Source organism: Anarrhichthys ocellatus, unplaced genomic scaffold (assembly GCF_004355925.1).
Source record: "Anarrhichthys ocellatus isolate YVR2014 unplaced genomic scaffold, GSC_Weel_1.0 scaffold1259, whole genome shotgun sequence".
NCBI classification, from domain to species: domain Eukaryota; kingdom Metazoa; phylum Chordata; class Actinopteri; order Perciformes; family Anarhichadidae; genus Anarrhichthys; species Anarrhichthys ocellatus.
In genome coordinates, this window is record NW_022281233.1 from 1 (window position 1) to 10,530 (window position 10,530).

Consider the following 10,530-nt stretch of genomic DNA (forward strand, 5'->3'; position numbering starts at 1 on the left):
TTATTGTATTCATACTAGTTTGTTGCACTTATTGTATTCATACTAGTGTGATGCACTTATTGTATTCATACTAGTTTGTTGCACTTATTGTATTTATACTAGTTTGTTTCTGTACATTTTCTCTGGTATATGCTCTTCGATGCTTGTTTAAAGGAGATGCACGTATGACTTCTGGTGACTAGGAGTTCTCTTGAATACTTATGTTGAATACACTTATTGTAAGTTGTAATAAAAAAGTAAAAGTTATTGTGAATAAATCAACAGATGTGACATCATGAATATGATGATTGGAACAGTCTCTTTAACAGTTTAACTCAGAGGACGGACACAAATAAATAAGCTCTTAAAGAAGTCATTTAAGGATTAGGATTATTTAAAGCAGCAGAGAAAAGACCATCTGCTGGGGGGGGGGGGTCAGCTATGAAGAGAGACGGTTTAACTCTTTATCTCATTACGATCAGTGGAATTAGAGAATTGAATGGTTGAGACTCTAATGTGAGTTGTGGTTGATGAGGAGCCGTGGACAGGACGTCTTTAACTTAACTTATTATTAGATTAGTATTTAACTGTTTAACACCCTGAACTGTGTTTAGATGATGAAGAGAAATTCAATAACATACAAGTCTTTATTAGCTCATTTAGAATCCAAACGGTTCCACTTTCAGTTCAAGTAACAGCTGATTAAATACAGCCACTAACGAGATGAACGAGACACGTTTTATTAAAGAAGAAGAAAAAATGAAGTTTACTAATGTGTACAGGTGTGTTTTACCTGGTCTGTCACAGCTTTGTGTGTGGTCATGTGACGCTCCAGCTGGGACCGGTGGACGAAGGCGTCGGCACACAGCGGACAGGTGAAGCTCTCCTCGTTCTTCTCGTGCCGGTATTTGATGTGTTCCTTCAGAGACGTTAGACGCTTGTAGCCGCGGTTGCAGTACGGACAGGTGAGCAGCTGGGAGAAGTCGTCAGGTGAGCCGGACAGCAGGTCTGCAGAGAGACGGGGAGAGGACACAAGTCAGGGGGCCTGTCCTTATATATATATAATATAATATATGTTTCATACCTGGGCCTTCTGAGCTGTCCTTCTACACTTGAGCCACCTCCTAATAACCTCATGATGACGCCACAGCTACGGTTATTATTTGTTTCTATGGTGTAACAATACACGTATTCGTATTAAACCGTTCGGTACGAGGCTTACGAACCGAACAATTCGTTTGAATAATACCAGTGCATTTGGAAAATGCAGAAGCTTAAATTGTGGGAAATATAATGTTCTCTCAGTGGAGCCACTGCTCAACCAGGACAGTGAACTCCCCGACACCCTGAACCGCTTCTTTGCCCGCTTTGATAGACAGCACAGCGGAGCAACAGCTGAGAAGACCCAGCCCAAGGAGGAGCAGACACTCTTCCTCCAGCACCACTAGGTGAGGTCCGCTCTGAGGAGGATCGACATCACCAAGGCAGCGGGACCGGACAAAGTGTCAGGCCGCACACTGAAGACCTGTGCCGACCAGCTAGCAGAGGTTTTCACTCACATCTTCAACCTCTCCCTGCAACAAGCTGCAGTCCCCACCTGCCTCAAAGCCACCACCATTGTCCCTGTCCCAAAAAAGACTGTAGTCACCTGCCTCAACGACTACCGCCCAGTCGCCCTGACCCCAGTCATCACAAAATGCTTCGAGAGGATGATACTATCGCACATCAAGGACGTCCTCCCAGCAGACCTGGATAGCCACCAGTTTGCATACCGAGCAAACAGGTCTACGGAGGACGCGGTCTCCATCACTCTTCATACGGCCCTGTCTCACCTGGAGCACCCTAACACATACGTCAGGATGCACTTCATTGACTTCAGCTCTGCCTTCAACACCATCATCCCCCAGAAACTGGTGCATAAATTCAAAAACCTTGGACTTTCTACATCACTCTGTTCATGGATTCTGGACTTTCTCTCAAACAGACCACAGAATGTCAGGATAGGGAACCTGACATCAACAACCACCATCCTGAACACTGGTGCACCGCAGGGCTGTGTGCTCAGCCCGGCCCTCTTCACCCAGGACTGCTCCGCCACATATTCCTCCAACACAATAGTGAAGTTTGCTGACGACACCACTGTGGTGGGACTCATCTCCAACAACGACGAGACACACTACAGACAGGAGATCCAACATCTGGCTGAGTGGTGCTTGGACATCAACCTGGTCCTGAACACCACCAAGACCAAAGAAGTCGTAGTGGACTTCAGGAGATCCAGGAAGACCACACCCTCTCCACTCTACATAAGTGGGGAGGAGGTGGAGAGGGTGGACAGCATCAAATTCCTGGGGTTCCAAATCACTAAAGACCTCACTTGGTCCCTGAACACATCACACCTGGTGAAGAAAGCCCAGCAGAGGCTCTTCTTTCTGAGGAAGCTCAAACAAGCTGGCCTGCCCCCTGCACTTCTGGTTAACTTCTACAGAAGTGTGATTGAAAGCATCCTGTGTCAGTGCTTTACTGTGTGGTATGCCAGCTGCACAGCAGAGAACCGGAGGGACCTGGCCCGTGTGGTTAGAACAGCACGGAGCAGAGCTGGGTGAGGAATTCAGATAGGTCGGAGAGGAAGGCAGGGTTGGCTTTGGGGGAGCGGTAGATAATTGCAATGACCAGGGGTTTAGGACCAGAGAGTTTGAATGAGAGCTGTTCAAATGAGGGCGGACTTTCGATGTTAGTCAGGCTGGTTTTGATGTGTTGGCGGTGAAGAGCGGCAATTCCTCCACCGCAGCCATCAGGGCGTGGTTTATCCAGGTAATGATATCCAGTTGGGGTGGTTTGATTGAGTCCCTAGTAATCCAGGTGTTTTTGCCAAGTTTCAGTGAGACAAAGGATATCAAGGTTGTTGTCAGTGATGAATTCATTGATGATTGGGCTTTTGTTGCTTAGTGACCGGGTGTTGAACAGAGCAAGCTTCATGGAGTGTTTTGTGGTTGGTTGTGAGGTTTTGGGGAGGGTTCTGAGGTTGGCTGCATTCACGTGCTGTTTGGTATGATGACGTAATGAGGGAGTGGTTGTATGCCGGTGCTGGGTCCACAGAGACGGGATGGAATTGACAGAAGTGGGGTTGTAGATGACGAACTTGTGCTGGGAACCGATGTGAACATCACTTGGATGGATGTAGCTGAGGTTGTTTTTGTTTATGGCTTTGTGAATGCAGTGTGAACGGGGCAGCCTCTCTGTCACAATAGTCTGAATGGGGAGAGCTGCAGCTGAAGGGGTTGATGACATGGAAGGCCAGGAGGGGGAGCAGTCACGGGAAACTGTGCTCTGAGGTGGCAGCGTAGAAGAAGAAGGGGCGTGTATGTGGAAAGTAAATAGTCAGTCATGTGGACAAGAGTGTACAGCATGCTGTAAATTAGCTGCTAGCAGGCGGCTACCCCCAGCTTATTAAAATGAATACCATCATTCTTAAAAGAGGAAGAGCGATCCCAAAACAGATTAAAATTGTCAATGAAGCTCACGTTGTTGGTCCTGCAGGCGGCCTGGAGCCAAGTGTGGAGGCTGAGGACTCTGCTGAACCGCTATGATCCACGGCCGAGAGTTGGACCACTGATAAAAGCAGACAGTCCACAGTTGTTTAAAAAGTGTAGAAGATTTTTTAAATCAATCTTGGTCAACTCAGACTGGTGGAGGGCTGTATCGTTGATTCCCACATGAACGATAATTCGCCGAATGGTAGACAGGAGGGCGTGCAGCAGGCCAGGCAGTTTCAGCAGGATGTCTTGAGCCATTGCTCCGGGGAAACAGTGTGTGGTCGCGTTGAAGAAACGGGTATTCCTGATTATTGAGTCCCCGACTATCAGTGTCGTCGGGGCGAAGAGGGGACGAGGCGACAACACTGCGTGTGTAATACGCGTGGATGGAAGCGAGGATTTAAGTGGTGGTGGAGTGGACGAGCAAAGACTGAGAGAACAGGGGACCGAAGCTCGCTGCAGTGCTGGTGTGGAGCGGCGTGTCCTGGGGCGAGAGGAGTGCTCAGTAATGACTGGCGTAGGGATGTCGGGGGTTCCCGGGGCTGTGGGTCCCTTGAGGCGGCAGCTGGGATGGTGTAGGAAGCTGGGAGTCCCTAGCCAGAGGAGGGAAGTCGTGTAGGGCAAGGGCGTCATATCCATTCTTCAGCTGGACATCGAAGTTATGGGGTGTAGGAGAGGGATGTCTCCCTATCCGGTTACTGCGAGCACAGACCAGGGTCCAGGGCTCGTGATGTGATGGAGTGGAGCTGACCAGGGCTTTAGGCTTAGCTCCGAGCCGTAGCCAAGAAGCCTCAGGAGCTGTGACCGGAGGAGGGGCCGCAGCAGCAGGACTGGAAGCGATGGAATCATGCACACGGACGCTGGCTGTGTCGGTTTGTGCTGGACCGAAGATGATGGTGTCCATGAGGTTCTCGGCATCCTGGATCCTGTAGAGCGTGGATATTCTTCCTTCTAGCTCTGTGATTTTATCAACCAGGCGTGCGCAGCTGACACCGTCAGATGGAGAGGTGAGTGGAGCCATAGCAGATCTGGTGGACAATTGTGCTCCAGCCCGTAGTCCACAGCCTTGTCCAGGTATTAGCAAAGGTGGAAGCTGATTCACAGACGGTTCCGTTTTCAGTTTGACGTGTGTAGACACTATATCTGTGGTCTCCGTAGCGTTAGCTAGCTTCAGAGCCCAGGGCTAACAAATGAGCCAGTAGTAGCCCAGCAGGCTAAGCGGTCTGGGAAACGCAAAAACCTAAGAGGTGTCCTGCCGTGCTATGGTGTTGTGTTGCTGCCTTGGTTAGCCACCTCAGGTTAGCGTAGCGTAGCTCCAAACACCAAGACGCTCAGTCGCAAATAAAATGCATTCTTAGCCATAACATGTGCCACGCTTCTCCACCGCTGTCCCACTCACGCTCGTCGACTGACCAATCACGCCGCACGTTAATACTAAATTACTTGTAGGCCACATACAAAGCTCTGACATGTCAAACTAAAGATCTGATTGGTTGAACACTATGACAATCAACAATAACGGGTACATCCCAAGTCTCTTAATTGCATCCTCGTTTCCCTCACTTGGGTCCTTTCCTTGCGTCCTAGTCCCTCCCACCAGGGATGCATGGAGGAAACCATGCGAGGAGAGAGGAAACGATATATAAAAGGGCTATAAAGATATATATATATTTTTTTTATATTTATATTTTTTTTGACTCGGCTCACCGTGCTCGCTCTCGTCCTGACCGACGGCTTCGGGGGTTCCCAGTCGCGTCACCTCCTCCGGGGCTTCTGGGTAAATGATGGCGGTGTCGCTGCGCTGCAGGTACTCTGCGATGGTTGCCGGGTGACCGTCTCTGTCCTCATGTTTACGTTTCAGGAAGAAGTCGTCGAGTTCAGAGACTGAACACAGAACACTTCATCATCAGCATAGAAATGTACAAAACAGGGCTGACATCATGTAACATGAGTATACGTGTGTAATTATATACATATATATATAGTATGTATATATATGATGTTGTTCTCACCTGTTCTGTTTCCTTCTGGACCGACAGCTTCATACTCGTCTTTCCTGTCGTCTGTTAAATGAACATATTTATATTTAGTCATCCTCTCCTCCTCCTCTTCCCTCTCCTCCATTTCCTCCTCCTCTTCCTTCTCCTTCCTCCTCCTCTTCTACCTCTTCCTCCTCCTCTTCTACCTCCTCCTCCTCCTCTTCTAACTCTTCCTCCTCTTCTGCCTCTTCCTCCTCGTCCTCTTCCTCCCCCACACCAACAGAGAGGGACGACGAGGGAGGAGGTATCTCCCCCCATGAACCCTAACCCTCGGGGGGAGACAGGAGAATAAATAAATATGTAATTTTACACACAAAAAGACTTCTGGAGTAAATAATAAAATAATAAATAATTTCTTCTGAAGAAAGAACACATCCCACATGTTGTGAGACACATGTGGGATGTTGTCAAATCAAATCATAACAATAATAATAATAATAATAATAATAGTAAAAATAATAATAATAATTAAAGCTGCAAGCAGCGATGAACGGGCCCTCGCATCCTCCCGCACGTCGGGGGTGCCGGTGGGACTCCGGCCTGCGCGGCCGAGAGCGTTCGCGACCATCGGACAGCGTGTCCGTGATTGAGACGTTTTTAATCCCACGTGGACCGCCTGATGCTGGAAATGATGCTTTGCAAATAGTCCGATGCTTCCTGTATCTTCCTGCCTGGCGCTACAGAACACGTGCAAACATGCATCATGTAGCTCTGTGTCAAATGTAAACCACATTGTGTAAAAGTCATGTAAATTGGAGGTGTTTATCACAAAATCCAGATTTCCTTTCGCCAGCAGGTGGCGCTGTGAGTACTTGTGAAAATTAGCTTGTAGACATCCTCAGGCCATGAGTGTTATCAAGCATGAGAAGTTTGGGACCGGTTGGAACAGGTCCAGCTGAGTTACATCAGCTTTTTTCATGGGGAATCACGTAAAGTAGCCGCCCGCTACGGCTAAGCCATTCTGTCAAACGTAAAGCTTTAGATAACTTTTAATCACAACTGTCTTGACATTGTACTGACAAAATTTAAAGTGGATCTGATGAAGTCCCTAGGAGGAGTTCGTTAAAGTATAGCGACTAGAAATTGTCACGCCCGAGGGGCAGATCAGAGACTCAAGTGTAGACACAGACACTGGAGACGAGGTGAAGTTTAAACGTAGGAATCTTTACTGGTCATATAAAAGGTCATAAACAAAAACTGAAAGCGGCTCCGACGAAGCGGGCAAAAAATCCAAAATCACAAAAAACAAGGCAAAGGTACAAACCAGGAGCAAACGCTGGAGCACCGAGCAAACACGTGGGAGACACAATACTGGAACAGACAGGGGAACGAACAAGGACGATCTGACAACCAGAACAGGGAAAGCAGGGGAATATATATGTGTTGGGTGATGAGAAGATAGAAGGCAGCTGGGTGGACTGGGCAGGTGAGTAGGATGAGTGTAATTAGGGGAAACAGATACAGAAATACAGGAACACAAGGGGCAAAGCCTAAACCGTGACAGAAATAGGCCAAAATCGATGGAGAAATGACACAAAAATCAAAATGGCCGACTTCCGGTACGGTTTAGAGCATGGTCCTAAGAGACTTATTTTTAAGTCTCCATATGATACATGTACCTACCAAGTTTCATACATGTAGCTGAAATGTAGCGCAGGGGCTGCTCTTTTGAAATATTGTAGGGGGCGCTATAGAGGGAATTTAAAACGGCCAAGCCAAAAACCCATATAAACTGTCTTCCTATGACCTTTGACACATGTACAAAGTTCATTGAGTTTTTGACCATCCAAAGCCACTAAACCATCAGCTTCCTTTTTCATGGCGAATGATGCGTCTCCACGGCAACAGTGCTCAATGAAAACTCACAATATTCATGATGATGCATCAATGTCTTAAGGCTATCCTTACCAAATTTGAGACTCATCAGTTCACCTGGCTAGGAGGAATAAATAAAAGTATAAAATATGACATTTCCTTTAGCCAGTAGGCGGCGCTATGAGTTATTGACATTTTTTCCACTGAAGTATGTTCAGGCTTGAAGTAGCATCATGCATTGGAAGTTTTGTGCAGATTGAATAATGTACCTTGGAGTTATAACAACTTCCTTTTTCATGCCGAATGAGGCAAAATGGCCACCATGCCACGTCAAGGTTCTTCGATGAAAACTCACAATTTTGATACATTTTCATCACAAAGGTCTTAAGAGCATCCTGACCAAATTTGAACTTGATCGCATTAATTCTCTAGGAGGAGTTTGTTAAAGTACGAAGGCTGAAAAATGCAAAAAGTGACAAAAAGCATAACTTAGCGGGTTTACTGTAGCGCCCCCTAGTGGTTGAATGCAAAAAAATCTCAGGGTATGTTACAGGATGCGATGTGTACATATGCTGCAAATTTGGTAATTTTAGGACAAACGGTTGAGAAGTTATGTGTATTGATATATAAGCCACGCCCCAAAAAGTTTATTGATCCATATCTTGTAAACGCAAAGAGATATCAAAATAACTTTTGATGACGTAGATCCAATAATGATCCACAGCAAATCTGGTAGCAATCGGACCCAGCATGTAGGAGGAGCTTGCAAAAATGTGTTTTTCATTAAATTCAAAATGGCGGAAAATCTAAGTCGGCGGACCTTAGGGGTCTGAGAGGCTTTTTTGTAGATCTAGCGGAATTGGACATGTGTGTTGAATTTCAAGTAAATCGGACATACTGGCCGAGGGGCGTCACCGGTCCGATTTGTAGGGGGCGCTAGAGAGCTATTTATTTACACAGAAAGATGCATCCTTTTTCAGATGGCTATTTTCACCAGACCTGACAAACCTTCAAAATTTGGTGAGTTTTCATGCATGGCAAGTCCCCCAAAAATGCTCCCAAAGTGCAAAAATAAAAATCACGAAAAATAATACCCCATACAATTTCAATAGGGCCTTCGCTGGCGCGACGTTGTCGGTTGCTCGGGCCCTAATAATAATACACAAATAAAAGTATATTCCTACATTCATATAGATAAAGTTTGGAAAACCAGTAACACTGTGTGATTTCCTCTGCTGGGAATACTGGGACACATTTCTTCTTCTGTGTTTGTGGGCTCTACTCTTGTTCTACTGTTGCTGTTTATTAGAAAGTAAAATGGAGTCTCTTTGTGTGTTTTCTTTCCTCGAGAGACATGATGGAGGAACAATCACTTCTTCTCTTGTTTCTTCATTTCATTTCAAATAAAAGAAAACCAACCTATACAGATCACATATATATATAAAGACATTTTCAAAAATAAATATTTTGTATTTTAAGGATTTTTGTCTTGAAGTGGTGACTTTTTTATATATATATACAGTATATATATATGTATATATATATACATATATACACACACACACACACACACACACACACACACACACATACAGCCTTCTGTTGACTCACCGCTGCCGTTCAGGTGTCTGTTGGGGTCGTCTCCGAGTCTCCAGGTCTGATGGTGGTCCTGTGGACCCTCTGAGTCCTCCTGGTCCCGGTAGGACAGGGGGGCGTGGGCGACCCGGGGCGACGCCTCCAAAGGGCTGCCCTCCTCTTCCTGCTCTTCATTCTCTCCTCCTCTTCCTCCTCCTCCATCTCCGTTAACGAGGCCGTTCTCCTCAGAGACCAGAGTCCTGTCGTCCTCATCGGTCTCTGAACCCGTCTCCACATTCTCATAGTTTAACACTGAAACACAAACACCGGACCATGTTAGACCACGGCCATGTTGGACCAGGACCAGGAGGAAGAGGAGCAGGAAAGGGAGGAGGAGGAAGAGGAGGAGAAGGAGTAGGAAGCACATTCCTGGACTGGGAGTTTTTTTCTGTCTGAGAGCCCAGGGGACTGAGGACTGTAAATGTCCCATGACTGAACATAAACCTGGTTAAACCAGGGGACAGAGTACTACTACTACTACTACTACTATGTCCACTCCTACTACTACTAGTACTACTACTACTGCTGCTACTGTTACTACTACTACTTCCACTCTAATTACTACTATTTCTACAACTAATACCACTACTACTACTACTATTATTATTACTACCACTGCTGCTGCTACTACTACTACTACTCCTAGTAATACTACCGTTGCTGCTACTGTTACTACTACTACTACTACTGTTACTACTACTACTACTAGTACTAGTAATACTACCGCTGCTGCTACTGTTACTACTACTACTACTGTTATGACTACTACTACTACTACGCTGTACATACTTTGTTAGAGGTGAAAGAATAGATGAAACACTATAGTTTGTAGCTAGATAGCCTAGCTTAGCATAAAGACTGTAAAGGGAGGGGAAACAGCAAGCCGAGCTCAGAAAGAGACAAAACAGGAAGTTCTCCACAATTTATCCACCAAAACATGAATAAGAAAAGTAAAACGTCTTCAGCACAGTTTGAAAATATTACTGATGTAAACGAGCTCATCGTCTGCAAAATGAAGGATTTAACAGAAAGAAGCTTTCAGACTAAGAACCACATGGATCCACTAGAGCCACATGGATCCACTAGAACCACATGGATCCACTAGAGCCACATGGATCCAGTAGAGCCACATGGATCCAGTAGAGCCATGAAACCAGTCCATGACATGAAATGAAACTATAATCATAACATCTCAGTGTTCACGCTCCCAGGAGGATGGAGATTAGTCCGTTCATATCTCTATAATATGATCTTTGTCTCCTCCCCGACAACTGCACAACAGGTGCAAATTAAAAAGGGGGGCCACGTGGGCCGGGCCGAAAATCTGCTGACCTGGGCTGAATACCAAGAGCAGGGGGGGGGGTGTGTGTGTGGGGGGGGGGGCGGCGTGGGACAACCCGGGCTTTAATAAGAGGTGTGACCAGCAGGATTTAGACGGGTAATGCCCTCTGTGATGAGAGGCAGCAAAGAAAGAGCTGAAAAGTGAGACGTGAATGCTCGTGGTCGAAGGTATGTGACCACACAAC

At 46.3% G+C, this 10,530-nt stretch overlaps 1 protein-coding gene across 1 annotated transcript; it reads right to left on the bottom strand.

Annotated features, from left to right (window-relative positions):
* Positions 1–60: 60 nt before the first annotated feature.
* On the bottom strand, positions 61–9,536 carry LOC116377447 (zinc finger E-box-binding homeobox 2-like). Its single transcript, XM_031839091.1, has 4 exons — positions 8,981–9,536; positions 5,528–5,578; positions 5,223–5,399; positions 61–987 (listed from the first exon to the last, which is right to left on the bottom strand). The coding sequence occupies exons 1-4, from the start codon at positions 9,432–9,434 to the stop codon at positions 749–751; spliced, it is 921 nt and encodes a 306-aa protein (XP_031694951.1). The 5' UTR covers positions 9,435–9,536; the 3' UTR covers positions 61–748.
* Between the last annotated feature and the right edge of the window lie 994 nt (positions 9,537–10,530).

Excerpts from the sequence above, each read along its gene's own strand:
- LOC116377447 (XM_031839091.1), bottom strand. The coding sequence starts at position 9,434 with ATGGGACATTTACAGTCCTCAGTCCCCTGGGCTCTCAGACAGAAAAAA. Across the intron at positions 5,579-8,980 it reads CAGACACCTGAACGGCAGCG|ACGACAGGAAAGACGAGTAT; the intron begins GTGAGTCAACAG and ends TTCATTTAACAG. Across the intron at positions 5,400-5,527 it reads TCCAGAAGGAAACAGAACAG|TCTCTGAACTCGACGACTTC; the intron begins GTGAGAACAACA and ends TTCTGTGTTCAG.